The following is a 25,156-nucleotide window of genomic DNA, read 5'->3' as shown; positions in this document are numbered from 1 at the left end:
AGTTCCAGCGCTGCAGTCAATGTATTTTAAATAAACAGTAAATAGCTGGTGACATCCAGCGCTGAAGCCCAGACCGAATCATATTTCACTTTCACTTAGAAGGTAACACATCACTGAACGACATCAGGGCAACGAGCTCCGTGTTCCAGTGCCATCGTTCATCCTCGGCCCGCGGGCCTCAAACGGCAGACTGAAGTCACGCTACGATGAGAGCGGAACACAACGAGCTTTCTTTATGACTGACCTTTAAATCGCAACATACACCAAGCGAACCGAAGAACCCAGAGGGTCATAAAACCTACAATAATACAGAATATTCAGGATTTGTGTTTCTGGTACTTATAATGATGCTTTATTATAAAATTATGTGCATTAAACATCACGTACGGCTTTTATTTAAATTGATTTCAGAACAGGATCAAGTTAACACAAGCATGAACAGTTTAGGCCTCTTATGGAATCTTTTCTGACTCCCGGATAAGTTGTCGCTGAGCCCTTGTACACATTTCAGCAGGCTAATCCCATCTTTGTTTTAAAACTCTCACTGTGGTCTGGTAAAGTCCTACAGTTTTAGATATGGCTTCAAAACCAGTATATGAACAAAAGTATTTGGACACCCCTTCTTTTTCTTGAATTTATATGCTTCAGCCACAACAATTGCTAACAGATGTAATAACTCAGTTATATAAAGGAAATGATATGCTTCCAACTTTGCAGCAACAGTTTAGGGAAGATCAATAAGCAAGCTTGATCAAAGAAACTCCAGTGACCAGCACAGAGTCCTGACATTAGCCTCACTGAACAGCTCTGGAATGAACTGGAACATCAACTGAGACTTTCTTGACCAACATCAGAGCCCAGCCATACCAATTCCCACAGACATAGGCTGACAAGCTTTCTCAGAAGAGTAGCTAGGGAAGTCTTTAATCAGCTAAATTAAAGAGCCACACATCATGCTGAGGGACCTTCACATTCCCTCCCTCAGACACAGCCAGGTCAGGTCACTAGTATAGCTGAGATTTGAACTTGAATGCTTGAGATTTTAGCAGTAGAGAGCTAGCATATTAGGTCACTGTGCCACCTTGTTCACTTTCATTTTCTTTAACTTTTAGCAACAACCTTGTCCTGGTCATGGTCGCAATGGGTCCTGTATTTACTACAGAGCAGGAACACGCTGGACAGAGCACTAATCCAGCGCAGACCTTCAGCCTGTGTAGAGCCACCCTAGCGTCTATATTAGCTGTTGTTGTTCTTTTAATATTATTTAATCTGCAGGGATTACATAGTCTTTCACCTTGAAGATATTTTGGCTGAACTCAGTCTTACCTTCACACTTTTCCAGGATCTGAACAGTCTCTCCGAGCTCGAGAATCAGGCCGTGAGACACGGAGCCACGGAAGCTGCAGATCACTGAGGAGGACAGACAGAAAAATGAGATGGTCAGAAACACATCCAAGATGGGTGCAAAACAATATTTACATTCAAATGAACTCTGTTCTGGAATAACGTTAATTTGCTAATAGTCCTTAGATTGTAGGTACCCCCAGGAAGTCACAAGTGGACACAGTTTGTATAATAGGTGGAAGTGTACAAAGCAACATGGGCAATTGTGTTTCCATAAAGTACATGTGGTAGGTGAAGGTCATAAACTAATAAATGAATGTACATAAAAGATACACTATATGGCCATTAGCTTGCTGGACGTGCCATTCCAAAATCATGGTCACTGATATAAAGTTGCTTGACCCCGCTTTGCAGCTATAACAGAAACTGGTGAGCATTTAGACAAAGAGCATTTGTGAGGTCAGACAACGATGTTGGACGAGAAAGCGTGGCTTGCAGTCTTTGTTCTAATTCAACCCAAAGTTATAAGGAATCACACTGTAGTTCTTCCACACCACACTCTTAACTCTTAAACCATGTCTTAATGGAGCTCATAACAAGTCTGTCTGAAAACCTTGTGATCTCTCTTCATAGACACATTTTACGTAATCTTATGCTCCCGAGAAGAGGGCGTGCCTAAATGATTAGATCCCTTAAAATGCTCCTACTGAGGCGCCTTAATTCTGCGTCCGACGCTCTGCAAGAAACCACCGCTGGTCAGTTAGATTGGCCAGCAGGGGGCATGTTCTGTGGTCAGTGCTAGCTCAGCAGTTAGGGAACTGGATTAGTAATCAGAAGGTTGCCTGTTCAAGCCCCACTGCTACCACTGTTTGCTATCTGAGCACTTGTCAATTGCTCAAATCGTATAAATGTCATAAACGTAAATGTGCTAGTCTGTGGCCCTTCTTAACCTAAACTAACTGGTTAAGAAGCAATCTGTTAGTTGGTTATTCTAATGTGATTAAAGATCAGTAACATCAGCCCCCTGTATTTTCAACAGTGTTCATTCCAGAAAGAAAATATTAGCGGTTCGGGTTTATATAGGATTAAATCAAAGAGCGATTTTTTTCATCATAATCCCACCTTAATCCATTTTTCACTTAAGAACATGACAGGAAAGACACTATTTAATTTAAATAATACCATATGTGATCTATCCCCAAAGACTATTAATATTTAATCATTATTTGAAAGTGCTGCTGCAGGTTGCAGGAAAGAACTGGAAGACGTGCCGAGTCTTTCTCTGTTAGGATTCTATTAACTGTAAATAATTAAAAACGTCATTACAAGTGTTTTTCCTAAAGGATTTAAACTTAAAGTACCACAAAAACTCAGAGACTTGATTATATTAATAAAGATTAAATAAGATCATTAGATTAGAATTCCTTTGAATAGAAAGTGATTCTGGGTACATAAACCAGGTGTAAATCTTCACACTCACTGTGTTTCTGTTTGTGTGTGTGTGTTTCTGTGTTTGTGTTTCTGTTTGTGGGCGTCTGATTAGTGCAATTCACATGAGGGACTGTGACGGGTGCACTAGTCATCTGACTATAGACAAGTGAAGCTCTAGCCTGCAGCAACACAAGAAGCAGGTCAGGAAATCAGTACTCAGCATATCATGCTCCGGGTCTATAGTACCTCCTCACCTGTACTGCTAATGGATACACAAACATACAGTGACACTCACAATACACACATAAAACCACACAATACACACATAAAACCAATTCATGTGTGCTAGTGACAGACCCAAACACACAGACTGATTCTGATTTACTAAAATAGGAAACAAATATTCAACCATATTTTTTTTTTGTTATTAAATATGCTTCCAGTGCAAATATCCACCTTAAATGTACACATAATGAGTGGCAGTGAGCACTGGGGTGATGGTCAAATTGACAAGGATATGGAAAAAAATAATCACCAAGTTACATTTGTTAAAAGCCTTGGCCTGGCCAGTAGACTCATATGGAGGTGAAACCTGTACATGGACATAGAGGAAAAGTAAGGAAGATGAAATCAGGCTTTTAAGAACATGTGATCAACACTAAGCAACCGTACGAGACAAAACTGCAGCTCTTGTGGGGTGTTCCCAGTCTGCAGTGGTCAGTATCTATCACAAGTGATCCAAAGAAAGAACAGTGGTAAACCGGCGACAGGGTCATGGCGGCCAAGGCTCATTGATGCACGTTGGGAGCGAAGGCTGGGCCGTGTGGTCTGATCCAACAGACGAGCTACTGTAGCTCAAACTGCTGAAGAAGTTAATGCTGGTTCTAATAGAAAGGCTGACAGAAAGGTGTCAGAATACAAGAGGGGGACCAACACAATATTAGGAAGGTGGTCATAATGTTATGCCTGATCGGTGTATATAAAATACTACGACATTTTCTGTGCTTGGAAAAACAAGAACATACACTGTGGCATACACATACACACTACAGTTATAAAATACACACAATGAAGTCTTTAAATATTAAGATGTAAAAGTATAAAGAGAAAAAGTATATAAATATATATATATATATATATAGTATATATATATATACATATATATATATAGTATATAAAAAAAATTTAATACGTGCTACAATAGGTGTCACATTTTCTATAGTAGAGATAATGCACATGTACAAATAACAGTATTATTGCAAAATGTGCAGGGACTTTACACTTTACACTTCAGTACTAGTCGTATTGCAATGATGCTGAAGTGGGGGGGTAGGAGGGCAGTATTTATTCAATTTTACAATGGCACAATGGGAAAAAAGTCTGGAGGTGGAAGCAGAGAAAAAAGATCGTGTCCAGGGTGAGATGCATCTTTCAGAATCAACAGCGAGTTCTGAAAATATCCTCCAGCGTGAGCAGAAAATAGTGGTTGAATATTGTTGTACACCCCCCCCCATACACATTTCACATTTGTATTGCATGTGAATATTAGTATTAGAAGAAAAGCACAGCATGTGTAAATCCCTCTCATGAAAACTGTACTGAGGATGGTAAACACTAGATGGCAGTCTGATTAACACTCATTAGCAAAATCTCACTATTTGCCAATCAGGTGAGTGAGTGTTCACAGCCACGCACAATCATTCAGCCTTTATTCACTCTCATGTATCTGAAGTCGTTATCCAAATTTCACTTGATCTGGCAGAGCACAGGCTTTACGTAACCCGACCCAGATCAGAACCGCTCTCACACAGCCCTTACATAATCTTACACTCATATTCAATCTTATATTTTAGAGGATTAAGTAAAGCATATGTAAATACAGCGTAGAGAAAACGTCACATCAAATGATTCAGATTCTCGTACCAAATGGTTACGTAACACCTATATCACCCATGTAAAAAAAAGTAGTGACTGGAAAAGCTTATAACAAGATCAGTCTATTAAATCACTCTAGTACAAATTAGCCACACTGGGGGGGCTTTTGAGTATAAATGGCCCCATTAATGTCCTGCCACCTGATTTTAATTCAGTTGAAGTCTGGACTTCGACTAGGCTACTTTAAAAACTTAATTTGGTTTCTTTTAAGGGACATGGATAAACATAAACTGCATCACACATTAATTCCTTCATTGTCTTTGTTTTACCACCGCTTTATCCTATTCAATAAAATAGTATAATGGTAAACTCACGGTGGCTAAGTGGGTAGCACTGTCACCTCACAGCAAAAAGGTCCTGGTTTCGATCCCCAGGCGGGGAGGTCTGGGTCCTTTCTTTGTGGAGTTTGCATGTTCTCCGTGTCTGTGTGGGTTTCCTCCGGGAGCTCCGGTTTCCTTCCACAGTCCAAAAACATGCAGTCAGGTTAATTGGAGACACTGAATTGCCCTATAGGTGAATGTGTGTGTGTGTGTGTGTGTCTGTGTGTGTGTGTCTGCCCTGTGATGGACTGGTGTTACTGTGAGCCCCCCTGTGACCCTGATTGGATAAACAGTTAAGAAAGTGAGGTAAATATTGCCACATGGACTTCAGAGAGCTCTGGAAACGTGTTGTCACTCAGCACATACCGCTGCTGCATCAATAAATACAACCTAAACCTGAAACTCATCAATTCAGAAAAATGTTCTCCCAAATTGTGAATTCAGTTCATTTCTTCGATCACTTTGCTTATAACCAGCATCCTAAAAACAGATTTAGATACTGACTGTTCTCATATGTTTGCTAGGTCCAAATGTCCAAATACTGCACGCTCTGACAGAAACAGGACAGAAAAAACACTTTAAAACACTCTTTGACCCAAAATTTAGTGAGCTGCTTTTGCCCCAGCCTGAGGACGACAATAAACTGAATGGATGAGACAGAAATGCAGCGGCTGCTGAACAATGCATTTAGTTTCGCTCTCATCCAGAGCCTGTTTTACCTAAACACTTAGCACCCTCATTGCCAGTCTGGGCACACCGCCTGCTGCCACGACAAATACACTGAATAGGCTGTTTGGCTGGTAGTGTTGGCATCTATCAGCCATGTCACTGACGGTTGGAGGATGGGAATCAAGTGTTTGATTCGGGTGATTCGGAAACCACAGGCATTAGTCTTTTGTCAGCTGAATTTTGTGAGTGTCGTAAAGGGGAAAATCCATGTTTCATTTCTTTCTGTTTATAAGTGTAACACCGGAGCTTTAAATACATTTAAAACTGGACCAATGCAGGGTAGGAACTCATCTATATTTCCAAATCTAGGGGGTGGGGGGCATGTCCAATATACCGATGTGATAATTATGCATAAACATATTTCACCCTCCTTAAATAATTCACAAAATGTTTTCACTACTATCCAGCAAGTCTAAAGATTTAATTAAATATGTTTAATATGGTCAGATTGGGTCCTCAGCTTGTCCGGTTTACATCCACAGTAGCTTCCTGCAACAAACCCATCAGAACAAATGACTTAATCCAGATCCAATCATGGAAATGAGAGTCTGGGTTGACTGACGTTGTGCCACCGATGTCGTTAACAATAACGTTTAATTTAGGTGAAAGGCAGCGTCTCCTGCGGGTGACAACAGGGACAAAAGTATTTAATAAAGGATTATGCAGCATTAGATGGAATTTTAATGGACAGGCATGACAGGGCAAGCTTGTGTTTCTCATATGTTTGTAGGTGCCTCTATTTGTCATATGCTTACTACATAAATGGCAAACAAATCCGGCACAGCCACTTTAAACCAAGGGCGACGTGTGGAAGGCCATACACCGATCAGCCATAACATTAAAACCACCTCCTTGTTTCTACACTCACTGTCCATTTTATCAGCTCCACTTACCATATAGAAGCACTTTGTAGTTCTACAATTACTGACTGTAGTCCATCTGTTTCTCTGCAGGTATTATTTGGGTGTTGGATCATTCTCAGCACTGCAGTGACACTGACATGGTGGTGGTGTGTTAGTGTGTGTTGTGCTGGTATGAGTGGATCAGACACAGCAATGCTGATGGAGTTTTTAAACACCTCGCTGTCACTGCTAGTCCACCAACCAAAAATATCCTGCCAACAGCACCCCGTGGGCAGCGTCCTGTGACCACTGATGAAGTGACCAACTCAAACAGCAGCAATAGATGTCTCTGACAGTGTATGCTTCATCAGAAATCAGGACTAATTTCAGATGATGTGGTATGTAAACATTTGTAAACACAGAAAATATTGTCTGTATTTTATAAGTAAATTAAAAATATGTGTAAACTTAGGAGTTTTTACTGTATGTTGTTTAATATAGTGATGCTGCAAAAGTTCACCGAGGTTAACTCAACAATAGCAAAATAATGTACCCTGCCACCCACTCTCTTCAACTCTCCCTCTCCTGCCCACACAGCGTCTATCAGCAATGTTGTTGTAGGCTGCAGTAACAGTACAGAACCGACAGCGAGGTCTGTAACCCCTGAGCTGAAGGGCAAACAGCAAACAGTATGTTTTAATGCAATATGAACGAGTGGGACAAAACAAAAACATAGAATTAGTGTGTGTGTGTGTGTGTGTGTGTGTGTGTGTGTGTGGTGATGCTGTGGGAGGCGTTCTGTTTCAGGGTCCCGCTACAGTCGGATAATCAGATCAACTTACTGACCTAAAAAATTTGTTAAGCTGTTTGGAAAATATAAACCGCAGAAAAAAAATCAAGTCAGTGTGAGAAGCATGTGTGTGTTGTGTGTGTGTGTGTGTGTGTGTGAATTATGACAGCTTTGCTTTAAATCCAAAAGCCCAAACATCCCACCTGAAAGCTGACTATAGTAGACGATACAGTCTGTTTAATTAGCGCATACCAGTAGTGTAGTTCTACAATATGTAGCACAGAAAAAGGTAAATTACTGGAATATGATGTGTAAACAATGTCAAGCATAAGATATTATAGCTGAAAAGAGCAGATATTGTGTCAGCAAATGTGAAGAACATGCTCTGAGATTCTAAACCCGGATCCCCAGAGCTCGGCTGATGTATTTTACCACTACATATTTTAATTATAAATGTACTATGTAGGATATCCTGATAAAATACACAAAAAGAAAACTAGCTGTAGAATGTGTGTTAATCAAGTCATCTCATATTATACACACTCATCAACTCATCTGCCAAATGAGGCCCTTTTTCTAGAGTCTGGATCATTTTAAGGGCAACAGAACTGGCATTATGCCACCCATGGACTGCTGGTGTGTTAATACTGTATAAAAATTGAGCTTGTAGTATATGATGTGCCAGGCTACGTAACAGGGAGGTCTGACTCAAGCCGGAATGTGCCACACAAGCATTTCTGATCGAGCAACACCGTCTCTCTCTCTCTGTCTTTTGTGTCGTTTCCATCCCTGTCGGATGGGGGGCGGGAGGGGGGATGAGGAAGGACAAAAAAGTCACAGTAGTGTTATTTTTCAGCCCGTAATAGGAGCTATTGATTAGGCTGTGTATCTGCAGGGATGTGATGAGTCATGTGACACTGCAACACAGTTGGGATGTGATGCGTCGTACATACGCACTGCTGTGCTGAATTATTTTATTACTTTTATTTTATTAACTATTCGTTTCTGCAGGGCGGCCTAGAGGGACATTTTAGCTTACTGGGTGACAGGTCTAGTCCACAACTTCCAAAGGTTCCTATTAAGCCTGAACTGCATAGATGATAGGGCGGTGGTGGTTCAGTGGTTAAAATACAGGACTAGTAACCGGAAGATCACTGGTATAAGCCCCAAATCTGCCTGTTGGGCCCTTGAGCAAGACCTCTAACCATCAAGTGTAAGTCAATTGTAAGTCTCAATTGTAAGTCATCTGCCATATACTGTAAATGTAAAAGTAAAACTGATGTAAAACAGGAGTTTGATGCCAAATTTCCACCAACGTATCGTTGGATTAAGTCCTGGCGAAGGTGTTCGGCCACCAAACACATTTAGCAGTGAGAGGACTTAAGGAATTATAGAGCTTTATAGAGGAAATGGCCTTCCTTAATCTATTGCTGCAAAGTTGGAAGCATATCATTTACTTTATATGACTGATTTATTACACCTATTAGCAACTGATGTGGCTAAAACACACAAATTCAGCAATCAAAAAGGGCGTCCCAATACTTTCACATTTTAAATCTCTTCTTTTAGATTTGGATGTTAAAAGCCAGTCGTCTTCCCCTAAAAATGCGCCAGGCAGCAGCCATGTACCGTTCGTTAGGTCAGAATAAGTGTATTATGAGAAGCATGAATTCCTATGAAAGTAGGTCAGAGACATTGTTCACATCCATGTTCTGTAAATGAAACGCTAGCATGTCACAAACATACACGACCCCATAACATTAGGAGCCTCGCTCGAGGCGGTTTGAACCGACCAAACGGCTGGAATAATGGGTCAGCGCTGAGAGTCCAGCAGAACAAACCACACAGAGCGCCTTTATGTGTTATACATACATACACGTGTACAGTGCAGGGTCAGTCTGAGAGGGTTAAGGGCTTTGCTCAAGGGTCTAACGGTGGCTGTGGCCACCCCAAATCTGTGGAACAGCTTGCCACTTTTTATTAAGACGTCCCCCAAAACGATATGCAGAGAAAATAAAGTCATGTACTGACTGTACTGTATTTGTATATATGACGATTAGGACCCTACCTAATTCACGGCCGTGAAAATCACATCACTAACTGTGAAACGAGCCGTTTCCAGTGTAAGATGCAATTTGCTGTGAAATTCAAACTTTAAGGTGTTTGTTTAGCAATTTAACATTTTTCAATCTCGTAGCGTTCAAGTGCCTCACACCTACGGCAATTCAGTTAGCAATTAGTAAGTCAAAATGTCCAAGATGTCAAAGTCTAAAGCCCCAAAAAAACCAATTCTGTGGACGCAGAGGGAGGGTGGGCGTCAAAACATGGACGAGACGGAACATGAAGCCTTGCACCGTCGCTTGATGTTTTTGGTTTACATCCAACCGTTAAGGTTGTGTGTTGTTGTGTGTTGTAGCTTCCATTTATTCTATCATTTAATTTATGAGTGTCATTTAATGACCGTGGTGAAATGTGGCTCTTTTCTTTAACAATCTGTAAAATCTGTGATTTTTGAATAGCGAGATATGTGAAATGAAGCACATTTTCCTGTGAATTTAGTAGTATACCATAACAAGTATAACATTTTAGACCCACCACTGTGCATTCTAAGAGACCATCGCTCAAACGTCAGTGCAGCAAGAAATATTTACCAAGTTAGAACTCCACAGAAAGTTTTGGGTTTTTGAATTGTGTCCCGCTCGTGCCTCTCCTGGTGATTTATCAAACAGCTAAATCCTTTTCTAGCCAACCTGTCACCTCTCATATTTAATACACGTTCTCTCTCAGCGAGCCCGTGGAGATTCGGCCTCCTTCTGCTCCCTCTGCGTCTGTTCCAGCCTCCGACTCTTCCTCTTCCTCTCTGTACCGGTGAGTTTTTGGCTTGCTGTGGCGTTTCCCGTTCAGCCATGAACAGGAAGCCGAAGTTTTAACGCGCATCCAGACGACCGTCTGTTCCCAATCTGTCCACCCGATGGCCGGCAGTGCCAGAGCAGCGCTGAAAGAGGTCAGCGCCACTTTTAAAGTGAGGCCAAACTGGCCGGACTCCTGCTGCCGAGCGGAGCTGAGATCGGGCAAACGCTGAGCAGGAAGTTAATGAGGTGATGATCGTTTATATGAAGTATAACAGCACGCAGCAGCAGACCGGACTGGAAACTCTAATTACATCTAACACTGGACACTGGACTGGTGTAGGGCTGGTCAACATAAATTGTGGATAATAGGTAAACGTTCTGGTATTTAAGCCACACCCATTACTGACAAATCAACCATATCAACCACTATCAAATCAACGATATAAAGTGCTTTATATGCTTCCAAGCTGGTTACAACAGTTTGGGGAAGTCCATAAGATATTATTTTACAAGACTGAACCACATCAAATACCTTCAACATGGGCGCCCAGGTGGCACAGCAGGATATTCCGCTAGCACACCAGCGCAGAGATTCGAAAACTCAGGTTCGAGGTTCTTCCCATAAGAACATTATTTAAGTAAAGCAGAAATAATAACTGGAAGCAGAAGATGCTGTGGTTCTCTATGTAGGAAATAAGTAGGATGTATTTATTATAAAGACAGGACTGCAGTGTACTGTAGGCAGAACTGTACCGTACTGTACCGTGTCGCTGTGTGTTCACATCATTTCTGCCTCCAGGCACAGAGGAACAAAGAGGGATGGACCCGGAGGATTACAGACCAGATGGTGTTTCCTTCACTAACTGGACCAGTAGGCTAAGCCACCATTACAGCGGCTTAAAGCTCCGTGTTCGTTCACTGCTCCATCTCGCAATTTTTAAAACGTTGCATTTTAGTTCGCTTTTAAATGTGCTCTTTTTGAAAACGTATCTCATGCAGGTTTCCCAACACCATGTCTGGAAATTTTGGAACATTTAAAACAATTACAACAATTAGGACAATAAAAACAAGAAAGTATGATTTGTTCTTCTCGTCTTGTTCATTTTGTGCATTTTTTGTCCCCAATTTTTCTTTCAATCTAGTTATATCCAATTACGCGATTGTATTACGCTTCCTCTCTACTTTTCACCTGCAGGAGTTCATATGTGGATCAGTTTTGCACACAGAGAGTCACACCCTGATCACATTATCCCTATGCTATGACTAGCAGTGGGTCAACTTTAATTTTATTCCTAAAATACCTCGTGAGCCATTTTAAAAATGTTAACGGGACACAAATGGCTTGTGGGCCGTGGTTTGGACATCCCTGATCTAGTGGAAAACCTTCACAGAATTCTGGAAGACCAATTTCACATCATTGTCATAGATTTACATCTACATTTTTAGCATTTAGCAGAAGCTTTTATCCAATAGATAGAAAAGAAGAGGGGATACACACCAAACCCAAGCTCAACGTTTTCCAGAATCAACTACGTCTCTGCATCTCCTCTGTCCGGGGACCAAATACGTCCGGACTTATACCCTCGGTTTCCATTTCATTCATGTAAGACAGGAGGCGCGCCGAGTTCACTCTCACTTGATGTGAAATCACCGTTCCGTTACACAACGGCTCACCAGCGTGCGTTCGCTCAGCTTCTCGTAGTTCGGTCACGCTCGCTGACTCGCAGCGACGTCACATTACAGTCACGCTCTCGTCTCAGAGCTCGCTGCTTCATATCCAGTCACTCCCTTACACGAGGTGAAGAACAGACAAATGACATCGTTTCACACCTCATCAACATTGTTCCTGTCCTGCATCTGTGAACCACCCAGGAGAACATTTACAACTGATATTATTTCTCTCACTGGATGTGAACGTGAATTTGCTTCTGGAACATACAGCTAAAACCCTGCAAGCTAACGTGGACAATCTGTATTCAGCTCATGGTTCCATACTGCCAATTAAAAAACATCTAACAACAGTTAATAAGTCAAGAGTCACTGCTGCTCATCCTGCATCCTTTAAAATGAACGAACATCTCAGTAGCGACTAGCTATGGTGCCAGGTCGAGCTTTACACAGTAAACAGCATTTCAGAATTCGCGTTTATTGTGTCCCGTTACAGCGGGATTTACATTTACATTACATTTACATTTTCGGCATTTAGCAGACGCCTTTATCCAAAGCGACTTACAATAGTATGACAGTATACTGTCTAAGCAGATGAGGGTTAAGGGCCTTGCTCAAGGGCCCAACAGCAGCAACCTGGCAATGGTGGGGCTTGAACCAGTGACCTTTTGATTACTAGTCCAGTATCTTATCCACTAGGCTACAACTGCCCTGCATTTGTGATGGGATGATGATTATAATATAGGACCATAATATGATATATACCTCGCCAGATCTGAGCCTTTTCCGAACAGCTGCCACAAAAATGAAGAATGTTGTTTATTTTTTATCACTGATTTTATGCACTTGTTTGCGACAGGTCTCTTTCAAGTTTATGTAAATTTTAACTTGTTTTCCTAAATTAAAAAGGGTGGCGGGGGGTTCGGCTACCCAGAACAAAAAGGGAACCCAACACTGAACTCCAGCCCAACATTCTCAGAGCCCTATAATTACTCCTCATCCTCTATAGCTGAAGACGAGGCCTGCACTCGCAAATAAAGCATTGTGAAACTTGACGTGCAGTGTTTAGTGTCCGTGAGTTTTTGCTTACACTACCTCTCTCTCTCTGTTTTCCTGCATTAAAACTATTTTATTCTGTGTTTCAGTAACTATGCGTCAACAATGTCCAGGAAGGCCACCAACTTCTGTAACATGCTTATGATCAGGCAAAAGGAGCTTTCAGATGGCTCGGAATTTCTATGGAAATAAAGACGACTCATGGACAGATGCAACACCAAACTGGATGGATTTGCTATTTTCTACCTTTTACACTTGGTTGTTTGTAACCACCTACTCTTCCATTTGTACACGATCTGGCTAACTGTGGACTGATGAACCTCCGAGCCTTTAATAAAATCGATATCAGGCTTGTCCTGTTGAGGCACGGTTCATCCGAACAGATCTCTTATCAAAATAACACACTCAAACATAGAACCCACACCGGTCATCTCGCCTTATAAACTGGAACACATGACCATGTCATCCATTGCAGATATGCACTCGGACCGATGGAACACAAGCTCGGACGTACAATAGACTTCATCAATGGGCACTTTGATGAAGCTTGAGATTTCTGAAGACCATAAAAAACACAAAGAGACGTCATTCAATTACTTCTGACAAAGCCGCTATTTATAGTCTCCCTGCGGGCTGAACTCGAAACGGAGAGAAACGTAATAGCATGAATCAAAACAGCTTCAGAAAAAAAGAAAATAGACAAAAAAAGACAAATAAAGCTGTAGTGGAGGATTACACAAACAGAGGCTAGAATGACTGGGTTATAAAACCCACCTTTGTGTTTTTACAACACTTTTTTAAATAATTGGGACATTTCCAGTTCCCCAACCGCATTGCCAATCTATGTCTTATGCAAGGTGGACCACAGGCTAGCAAATGCAATTTGGGAAAGACCCTTCTCTGTTTCAGCATCGTGCCCCTGTGTCCCTGAGCAAGATCCATGATTAAGTGTCAGTTTTGGGATGAATTGGAATCAGGAATATCAGTGCCAGAGCTCACAAATGTATTATGTAATATTCTGATCTTATTTGCCAAACGTGGGTTAAGGGCTTATTTAAAGGCACAGCAGTGGGAACCATGCAGTAGTAGGGTTAGAACCACAAACCTTCCCATTATAAGTCACCACAAATTCCTACAGACACACTCCAAAACTATGTAGAGGAGTGACTATAAAAAGCTCGGCTGACCAAATAGCTCATGGTCGTAGGAGCTCTTCACTCCTAACAGTCATTACTGCAGAGCGGAACCAATGTGTGCTGAGGATATCTGGCAACCCAAATGATCACAGCATGCTAATGCGCCGGAAAGTAAATCAGACTTAAATATTTATACCTTTTTAAGTTACCACACAGTTCCATTAGCACGGGGAGGGGAATCAGGGCGGAGTGATTTCCCATCAGCAGAGACGCAGGAGGAAAGAGAAGCAGTACGAGCGAGAAAAACACGTGTCTACAGAACGGCGCTGGCGTGGCTGGCGTGGATGGCGTGGATGGAGGGAAGGATGACGCAGTCGAGGATTAAAGAAGACAGATGAATAGAAGGCTAAGTGTGAAAGAAAGATGTGGGCTGATCGTTCATAATCGACTGTAAATTTTCTGATGTGCATCGACCTTTCCACGTTCCCACACGCTCATCTCCACCGATTCTCATCAAGCCTGGCATGTTTCCTCAGAAATATACAGAGAAACGATCGATTCTACCTGACGCTAGGTATCCAGGGGCCCAGGCAGTAAACTAAAAGCTTTATAACAGCACCTCGGCTTATAAAACATCCCATCATCCCTCAAACCAACGCTCATGACCTTCCAGCTCTCAGACCAGACGACGCTGCATTGATAATGTTTAAGATTATGTAATGGAGCGTCACATAAAACTGCATCAATGTTGACTTTACCTCTCACAGAAAAGATACGTCAACAATGTCCAGGAACGCCGACAACTTCTGATCGTTTATATAAAGCTAAAGAAGCTAAAGAAGAAAAAGAATCCAATAATACAATATACTGTTACAGTACTGTAAGTCGCTTTGGATAAAAGCATCTGCTAAATGCAGAAAATGTAAATGTAAAGACCCCTAACGAGAGAAACATTCAGAGGACTCAGATAATTAAAGTTCTCATTTATTCATTCATAGTCTGTTTTACCATCGCTTAATCCTGGTCAGGGTCACAGTGGGTCTGATTCAGTGCGTGAAAAGAAGGTAACACCACAAACAGGTCGCCAGTCGATCACATTTCAGACACTCAGACACACTTGACGAAAGCCTTTATTCGTCATATATACAGATAAACGTCTACAGAACAATGACAGCTTGTTGCGGACAGGGTTAAGGGCCTTGATTAAGGGCCCAACAGTGGCAGCATAGCAAAGACTGGATTTGATGTCACAATCGTGCCAGAACTGAATGTTTTCCAAACACAAAAATGAAGCACGTCATTTATTTTTTGTTCACAATGGGCGTGGCTAACTTAGTAACTGGCAAGGGTGTCCACATACTTTTGGCCATGTGATAAATATATACATATACATATATTAGTCTTATCCCAGTTTATGTAAACCAACTGATAGCCCAAACTCCCACACCCCCTTAGGACAAATATTAGTAGCTCCAAATGACCTGACTGCATGTCTTTGGACCTGTGGGAGGAAACCCACGCAGACACAGGGAGAACATGCAAACTAACCGGGGAATAGAACCCACACCCTTCTTGCCGTGAGGCGACAGAGCTACCCACTGCACGCTTCAGTTTAAGTTTAATGTAATTACTGTTTAACACGTCCTGCATCTCACTGAACTGGACGTGTTTATGAAACAACGCCAATCCGACTGCATGTTTTACTCCATCCACAGTGTTGTTATGGCAATGCAGGAATCCCTGAGCCAGAAGCGCTCAGATCCGGCCTTTCTGTACCAGTGGTTACCATAACAACATCTGAACTCTCGCTTCCAATCCCACAATGCTTTGGTCCCTTTAGGCTGCAGGATAACTCCAATATAAAGTGTGTGTGCACGACTTCCCTGCGATGTAGGTCACACAAACACACACTGAAGAATGTTTTATACAAAAGTGCACTGTGTGGCCAAAAGTATTTGGACACCTGACCGTGAGCTTGGCTGACAGGATTCTCACAAGACTTTGAAGTACGTCTATGGGAATTTGTGCCCATTTAGTCAAAATATGACAGCATGTGTGTGATATTCTACTTTATTCTACTTTAGAGCTGTTGAGTGGTGCTGAGGTCAGGGCTCTGTGCAGGACGCTGGAGTTTCTTTAAACCGAGCTTCTCTTCACGTCTTTATAGAGCTTGCTTTGTGCACAAGGGCATTTGGGGGTGGATCTGCAATCTGATTGGTTGGAGGTGCCTTTTGGGCAGGATGTGCTGTCTAACTGGTTGCACTGGATATTTGTAAAGGAGCTGTTTACCCAGTTTAATAGTAACATGCTCACTGCTACACTTATAAGAGTAAACACTAGGAAAATACCATTTACTACTGTTAAACAGTTAAATAGATACTTTATTTATCCCGAGGGGGATTATTGAAGTTCAAAGCTGTTATAGAATTAATATTACAAATATATGTTTTGTCGAAGGCACAAACATAATAGGATATGTAGTGCACTGTGTCGTTCCAAGATCGATACACCCCATCGCTGTGTGCTAAATTATTCAAGTACTAACGTCGTCTTAAGTACTGCTGCATTCAGAATAAATAAAATGAGCATCCGTTCCTACTATGGGACAATTCTATTGCCTTAACTGACAGATAACCATGGGGGCGGCACGGTGGCTCGGTGGGTAGCACTGTCGCCTCACAGCAAGAAGGTTCTTTGTATGTGTTTGCATGTTCTCCCAGTGCCTGTTTGGGTTTCCTCCGGAAGCTCCGGTTTCCTCCCACAGTTTAAAGACGTGCAAGTGAAGTGACCTGGAGATACTAAATTGTCTGTGACTGTATTCCTCACTCACTTTATTATCCGCTTATCCAATTAGGGTCGCTGTGGGGTGCTGGAGCCTATCCCAGCTTTTCAATGGGCGCAAGGCACACAGTAGCACCCTGGACGGGGCGCCAGTCCATCGCAGGGCAGATACACACACACACACATACACACACCCATTCACCTGTAGCGCAATTCAGTGTCTCTAATTAACCTGACTGCATGTTTTTGGACTGTAGGAGGAAACCGGAGCTCCTGGAGGAAACGCCTGCAGACACGGAGAGAACATGCAAACTCCACACAGAAAGGATTCGGACCGCCCCACCTGAGGATCAAACCCAGGACCTTCTTGCTGTGAGGCAACAGTGCTACCCACCGAGCCACCTGTGACTAGGGTTGGGCGGTATGACGTTATTACGGCATACCGCGGTATTTAAAAATGATGACGGTATTTAAAAATGGTGACGGTATTTTAAAAAAATGTGAAGCGCCAAATTTCTGCTTCGGGTTTACTTTAAAAACGGAGACATTAGGACATTCGCGCATCCACAGTAAGGGAGGGGTGGGAGGGGTAGGAGGTTGGAGCTCACTGATTGGTTGTGGAGGTGCTCACTGAGGTGATGACACAAAAACTAGTGCGCGCTCTACATAGACACGTTTTACATCATCCTATGCGCGCTCCCGAGAAGGAGGCTGTTTGAAACCTTAGACGCCTTAATAAGCTGTAGTTCGGTATCTTAACATTTCAAGAACGAGTGAGCATCGGAAGTGTCCTTGGCTTAAAACATGGCTGACGGTGCGGAGAAACGGAATGATTTTCAAACGTAAATAAATGATTATTGAACTTGTATAAACTTGCACGTGTTTTTATTTGCAAAATCGAGCTTGTGAGTTGACATGCTTGCGCACTGTGCTATCCCATCCCATTGGTTTGAATGGCAAAATGCTAACTGTTAGCTTAGTATAAGACAGCCCCGATATTAATATCAATGATGAACGATCATGAACATTTTGCTACCTTGCCTTAAATGTAGGCATAATTCAAACAACACTTCAATGAGAAAAAAGATTTATTTTAAAAGGAAACTACAGGAAAGAGACAGACTGGTTGCATTGCATTAAGTTTCATAAAAATCCTCTCTTGTGCAGAGATGTGTTTGTGCCTGTGTTTGTTTCTGCTTTAAAACATACACGCCATGAACCAATCAGATTTAACATCATTAAACGAGTTTTTTCTCAATTATTTGTCATAATACTACTAGCGCTCTCTTTATCTCTCTCTGTGTGTGTGTGTGTGTGTGTGTGTGTGTGTCGCTCGCTCCCCGTGATAACTGCGCAGTTCTAATCGGCTGTATTTCACCCACTCCGCTTCGCATCAGTAGACGGAATTAATCAGTCATTATAAAATAAAAATATATGTAGAGAGCTCCCTAGCTTTTCGAACACGCGACTCGGGTTCCTTTAGTTCATTTCAAAGAGCCGTTCAATAGAATCGGATCGTTCGCGAGTGACCCATCACTAACAGACAGACACGCCCCCTCCCCCTACGCGGTAATACCGTATTTTTGAAGACGGTATGAAAATCAGCAATATCGCTCAACCCTACCTGTGACTGTATTTGAACTGATGAATCTTGTGTAACCATTATCTACCTGTCCTGTCATGAATGTAACCAAAGTGTGTAAGACATGACATTAAATTCCTAATAAATAAATAAATAAATAACCAATGACACATATCCAGGTTTGCAGTTTGCTAGGTACCATGTAAATAATAAAAAAAAAAAAAAAAATTCAGGACCTTGGAGAGTAACAGGCCTGTTCACTGCTGATCCATCACCTTTCCACCCACTACGACCTTGTGGCCCCATTTATGCGTTTCAAAAACATAAGGAACGATGTGATAGTGGCTCTAAAGTGAAGCCATCCGCATCCAGGAGCTAGAATCTGATTAGCACTGCTTTCTGGGTAAAAAAAACAGAGATAGTGACAGTGGAAGCGTACTGGGTAGGCGCTTTACAATGGCATCAAATCTACATTCAAGCCGTTTGAGTTCATCTTGTTGTTTTACACCTCTGCCATGTTTACCGTGACACTGTTTTTACTCAATGATGTATAAAAACTTGTGATGTGTTGTTTTAATGGGATGCTATAATCTTCTGGCTATGAGTTAAAAGAAATTCACACCCCTAAACCAAAAGCTGGACTAAAACAACACATAATAACAACGCCGATCAGAGCGAACGGTAAATTGCTCATCAAGAGACAATTCAACCATCTGATGAGCGACAATAGCCAATCATTCCACTTGTTTTCCTCGACCGTACCGATTCCCTGCTGGCCGTCGCTGTTCTACGCTAATTGAGCTCGGCCTCTTCATTACGCAGAGATGAATATTCATACGGTGAATATTGAGAATGAGCTGGATGTCTGAGAGTGCCAGCTTTAACAGCCCTCCAACCAATACACATTTAATTAGATTATAATACCGTAGCTTCCACGTTCTGCTGTTAACCGGGGTTTTTGGTAAGCTCACCAGGTCAAACAGATTTAAAGAGAAAATAATCAGCGGCTTTTAAGAAGAGCATCCCGGAAGACTGTAGATTACCGGACGATATTGACCTTGCTAAATTTTACGTCGACGTGCATCTTGGGATTGTTTAATCTAATTCACAAGGCCACATTATATTTGAGGGATCTTCAAAAATTATATTTTGGTTATAAGTGGTGAGGGTGGAGGAGTAGTAATCGGTCGTGTCTGAGAGACTGAGAGACGCTTATAGTCCGGATTTAGCGTCATCTGATTTGCAGATGGCATTAAATAGGTGTACAATGCTGGACAAAAATGCATCAGAAGGTGACGATGTAGAAAAGTGATGACTGAAACGTTTTTAAGAACCCTCGTACATTCAGTGTTAATGAAGTTTTAGTGTTGCTCACCCAAAACGTCTTGTTAAAGATGTCATTCAAAACCTAAGACAATTAATATAAAGTTGCATCTATTTACTCCCCCCTTTGCGACTGTTACAGCTTCCTGAGAGCACTATTGGTCCCATAAGGTAGAAAAAGTACAATATTAAAAAACTTTGGGGCTGGACATCACTGGTTAAAATGGTATTTTGGGCTAGTCTTGCAGTCTTCCTGGGTAAAATGGCATTTTGGGTGGGAAGTCTATACAGGATAATCAACATTGAAATGGGGCGGCACGGTGGCTAAGTGGGTAGCACTGTCGCATCACAGCAAGAAGGTCCTGGGTTCGATCCCCAGGTGGGGCAGGCCGGGTACTTTCTGTGTGGAGTTTGCATGTTCTCCCCGTGTCCGTGTGGGTTTCCTCCCACAGTACAAAGACGTGCAATTGAGGTGTATTGGAGACACTCAATTGTCCAAGACTGTGTTTGATATAATCTTGTGTAATGAGTAACTACAGTTCCTGTCATGAATGTAACCAAAAGTGTAAAACATGACGTTAAAATCCTAATAAACAAACAAACAAACAAACAACATTGAAATGAATCCCAGTGGTGTTCAATACGGTTTAAGTCTAGGCTCTGTGCAGGCTGTTCCAGACCAAACTATGTCTTAACAGACTTTGTTTTGACTGATTTTACGAACCTTTTAGCCATAGATGAAACACTTGAGGGGTGTCCACATTCTCTCAGCCTCAATATGGTGACGACTTAAAGATGATACTCACACTGAATTCATTTACTAACATAAATCAGCAACTGTCCTCAGACTGATGTGGACATCTCCATACGTCCCCGTCACACTAAACCCCGTTCGTAACCGAAGCTAGCAGTTGGACGGCTAACAAGGCACTGCAGTGTCTTTATTAAGTCTTTCTGACCTCAAGCTACTGTATCTAAAATGTCATGTAGCATTAGCATTCGCACAACACTGAATCAACATGGAGTGAATAAATCATTCAAAACTGCCTGGTGGGGAAAACAAAGTGATGGGAACCTGATGCCTGAGCTGCTTCTCTCACGTACAAAGGAGCAGTTCATGATGGCTGATGCTAGAACGGTTATTTTTTTACAGCTGGACAGAAACTTTAACTATAGGAGCTGTATAGAAGCTATAGGATGCAAAGCTATAGGTTTTTCTTTTTGGCCTTCACTGACATGTGCAAATGATGCTCTGGCTTTGATTGGCTTAAGCAAGATTTAGCAAGGTGTGTGATCTACGTATCATCAACAGCACTACCTATAAAGTTGGGCCTGAAGGGCTTTCTGACACTGTGCCAGTCATGCCAAAAATACATACATTCATATTAAAAACAAATAAAATCAAGTGTACTTTTAAGTGTTTAGCCATTAGGGACTCTTCTATGGTAAAGGTACCAGTAGTGGTATGCAAAGCACCCTTGCAAGACATTCCAAGACTGACAGAATAAATTATACCTCCACAAAAACCAAATACACCAGTAGGAATGATGAAGCACTGAATGATACAACTGTCCTATCGAGATCGAGGAGGATTATAGATTAGTTCCCAACATATGACTGTAGGCACACTAGTGTTAGCAAGCCCCAAATAACTGTTTACAATATTTTACTTTAGGAATTATACCAGAAAAGAGAATGTTTTGGGGGGTTTGGGTTTGCTTTGGGTGAGAGTTATTGTTCTATGGTGTACATTATATGGCCAAAAGTGTGTGGACACCTGATCATGAGCTTGTTGGACATCTTACTTCAAAAATATCTGCATTAATATGGACTTGCCCTTCAGATTACAGCCTTTGCTCTTTGGTAAGACCTGTGTGTCTTTGTGGCCACTGGGATTCGACAGAGGATTTGTGCGATTAGGCCATAAAGATCCGGCTCGTTATCAAATCTGATTCATTCCAAGGTGTCCAATGGGGTTGATGTTGGGACTCATCAAAATTGTCAAGCCTCACATGGCCATGATCATGCTTAAATATAGAAGGGCCTTCATCAAAATGATGCCACACAACCCTGTCATGAACTAGTGTGGCTAGAACACAGACATGATGTACATGTTTCAAGTTTATGCATTTCTAGATTTTAGCTCTACAATATAAGTTTGAAAACCATCGCTTTACCTCTCCGAAGGCTTTGTTTTATAAAAAACACAGCACTTTTTGCAACTGTAAGCACAACAGAAGTGAAATGTGCACAAAACATGTCTGCCTTCTAACTGTACACTGTTCTGAGCTGTCAGTTAGTATTTGGTATGCAGATTGCAGCATGTTTCTGCTTGTGTTAGGATTTATGAACACTTCTTTGCTAACAGCTGCATAATTGCAGTGGGCAGCTGTTGGATATGGATTAAGGTCTTGTCGCAGGCACAGAAATTAAAAGGAAAAAGCCCCATAACTTGGAGAATTATGCTAGGTGGTGGTTGAAAGCAGTATGTACATGAACCACAAACATATCAACACACAAGACAATAGTAAACATGAAGATCCAACCATATCAGTCGATTTTCTGGAGGATTTAAGTATGTAAATAGTAGATTAATAACACACTGCTGGAGAAACGTCAGTATTTGGAAGTTGAGTATCTTACATAAGGCCAACAGTAGTGGTTTGTCATTGGTGGGGCATATACTCTCAACCTTCTGATCAAATTGATCTTTATAGCGCCTTTTACAGCAGAATCGAGTACCAACAACCAGAAAAACCCCTGTTAAGCAAACCAAGGACCTTGAGAAGAACCAGACTCAACAGGGTGGCCTAGAATCACTATTAGAACAAACAAACACAATAAAACAACAAAGATGAACTGCAGAACCTTAACCTGTGAGCCACTGGTGTTCCATTTATGTCCATCACTCACATGAACACAGTGAAATGCATTAGAGACCACAATGCTGCACTTTAATGTGATATCATAGTAGCATTAAACTAGTAAAGATACGCTGATCAGCCCTAATATTAAAACCACCTCCTTGTTTCTACACTCACTGTCCATGTTATCAGCTCCACTTACCATATAGAAGCACTTTGTAGTTCTACAATTCCTGACTGTAGTCCATCTGTTTCTCTACATGCTTTGTTAGCCCCCTTTCATGCTGTTCTTCAATGGTCAGTACCCCCACAGGACCACCACAGAGCAGGTATTATTTAGGTGGTAAACACCTCACTGTCACTGCTGGACTGAGAATAGTCCACCAACCAAAAACATCCAGCCAACAGCGCCCCGTGGGCAGCGTCCTGTAACCACTGATGAGGATCTAGAAGATGACCGACTCAAACAGCAGCAATAGACGAGCGATCGTCTCTGACTTTACATTTACAAGGTGGACCAACTAGGTAGGAGTGTCTAATAGAGTGGACAGTGAGTGGACACGGTATTTAAAAACTCCAGCAGCTCTGCTGTGTCTGATCCACTCATACCAGCACAACACACACTAATACACCACCACCATGTCAGTGTCACTGCAGTGCTGAGAATCATCCACCACCTAAATAATACCTGCTCTGTGGTGGTCCTGTGGTGGTCCTGACCATTGAAGAACAGGGTGAAAGCAGGTTAAAAAGGTATGTAGAGAAACAGATGGACTACAGTCAGTAATTGTAAAACTACAAAGTGCTTCTATATGGTAAGTGGAGCTGATAAAATGAGCAGCGAGTGTAGAAACAAGGAGGTGGTTTTATAGGTGGTATGAATATTTCAGTGTTTCATCAGCCTCTCATCTCAACCCATCATATTTGTACTGCAAGAACAATTACTGTTGTTTTTTATACTAAAAAGTCAACAACTGCTCATCTAGACTAAACAAATGTATCATATATTGTCATACAGTTCATTCCATTGTGTAAAATTCATTGTTTGTGGTAATCAAGGTACTGTACAGAACAATCTGACACCTCAGATCCTGGAATAAACAGTCATAGCCAGTACGAACGTAAGAAGTGACATTATGCTTGTGACTAAGCAAACAGGACACCAACTTCAGCTGATGATTCTATTGTGCGTTTATTGTAATTTGGACAAGTACTCAGGCCTAGTCTACAGTGCCAGTTCTTATAATGATGACTCAGAAGTCAGTGTGAAAACAGACTCATAGCAGTAGGATACTCATCCATTTTGTCTTTGTGTTCTGTTTCTGTTCACTGCGTTAGATGTTCCAGCAACTTGTGCTGCTGTGCGTCATGGAGTGGTTCAAATGTTCAGGCCTTAATGTTCAGACCAAGACTGATAAACGTGTAGGAAAATAATCCATCACACCAATATTCACCAGCTTATTGTGCGAATATACTGACTGATATTTGTATTTGTACTACACCAGTTTTGGGTTTGTGAGGTGTTTTCTCTGGAGTTAATAATCGTGCTGCATTTTGTGCACCTGTTGGAAAGGTGGGGGTGCATTATGGCGCCCTCGGGTAGCCAAAAATGGCATAGCATGCACCTACTATGACCTAAGATACTGAATACTAAATAGTCCCTGTGTTGTCAGGCTACAAACCGTCATTATGAATATGATTTTACATATTTGTTGTTATAGCGCGCAAATACCGAGCCAAGAGTGCACAAGCTGCGCAGCCGTTCATCATCAGGAGGTTCAGATGCGCTCACTGCAGCATCGTTTACTGAGGTTTCGTTGAATGTAAAGATTTTAGAGAGTATATCTGGTCAGAACTGGATTACAGATCACGTTAAACCTCGAGCACACACGTATTATGAGAATCAAATGCGCAAACTCACCGACTCCGAGCTTTTCGTCCTCTGTCGGCGTCCACATGATTGTCTCGGCATGAAAGTTAATCAAGATCCGTGCAAATCACCGCGTCTGCTTATGTCCGAACCGCGACTGTGTACCGGGTGCATGCTCCGTGCTGTGCATGCACCGTATTATATAAAGTGCTTTCTGCTATCCTCGGTGAGTCAGTCGCGCGGAATTCCGAGCATCAGTGCGCACGCACGCGCGTACGTGTAATTCTCCGGTCGGCGCGTCCTCTTGGTGTAAACACGCACCATCCATCCAATGTGCAAATGTTACGCAGACTGGATTTACCCACGCGTGGGTGTTTTTAACCCAGCAGTGAAATGTCCGGCGTGTTACCGGTACCGCGCTGCGCCACCGTTCAGCCGTCACATGATGCCGACTGCGAGCTGTCACACTGTGCCGGTCAGATACTGTTTCAGATCCACTTCAATGGTACCTAACCGAACTGCTTTATTTCTACAGTATAAATCAGATTTATTGTAGTCTTATGACTTCATAATAAACTACAAAATGCATTTAGCAACATTATTTAAATAATAATAATAATAAAAAGAAGCATT

At 41.9% G+C, this 25,156-nt stretch overlaps 1 protein-coding gene across 3 annotated transcripts in view; it reads right to left on the bottom strand.

The window, feature by feature from the left end:
* Positions 1–24,795, bottom strand: part of dock3 (dedicator of cytokinesis 3) — a 132,041-nt gene extending 107,246 nt beyond the window's left edge. For all 3 annotated transcript variants that reach the window (XM_062987080.1, XM_062987081.1, XM_062987082.1), the window contains exons 1-2: positions 24,575–24,795; positions 1,327–1,410 (exon numbers count right to left, since the gene is read on the bottom strand). In XM_062987080.1, coding sequence (XP_062843150.1) covers positions 1,327–1,410; positions 24,575–24,611 — 121 coding nt within the window. In that variant the 5' untranslated portion in view covers positions 24,612–24,795. The remainder of the gene's footprint in view (positions 1–1,326; positions 1,411–24,574) is intronic.
* Positions 24,796–25,156: the final 361 nt, after the last annotated feature.

The sequence above is a fragment of the Trichomycterus rosablanca genome, chromosome 24, assembly GCF_030014385.1.
Source record: "Trichomycterus rosablanca isolate fTriRos1 chromosome 24, fTriRos1.hap1, whole genome shotgun sequence".
Classification (NCBI taxonomy): domain Eukaryota; kingdom Metazoa; phylum Chordata; class Actinopteri; order Siluriformes; family Trichomycteridae; genus Trichomycterus; species Trichomycterus rosablanca.
This window is presented reverse-complemented; position numbering and strand designations above follow the sequence as displayed.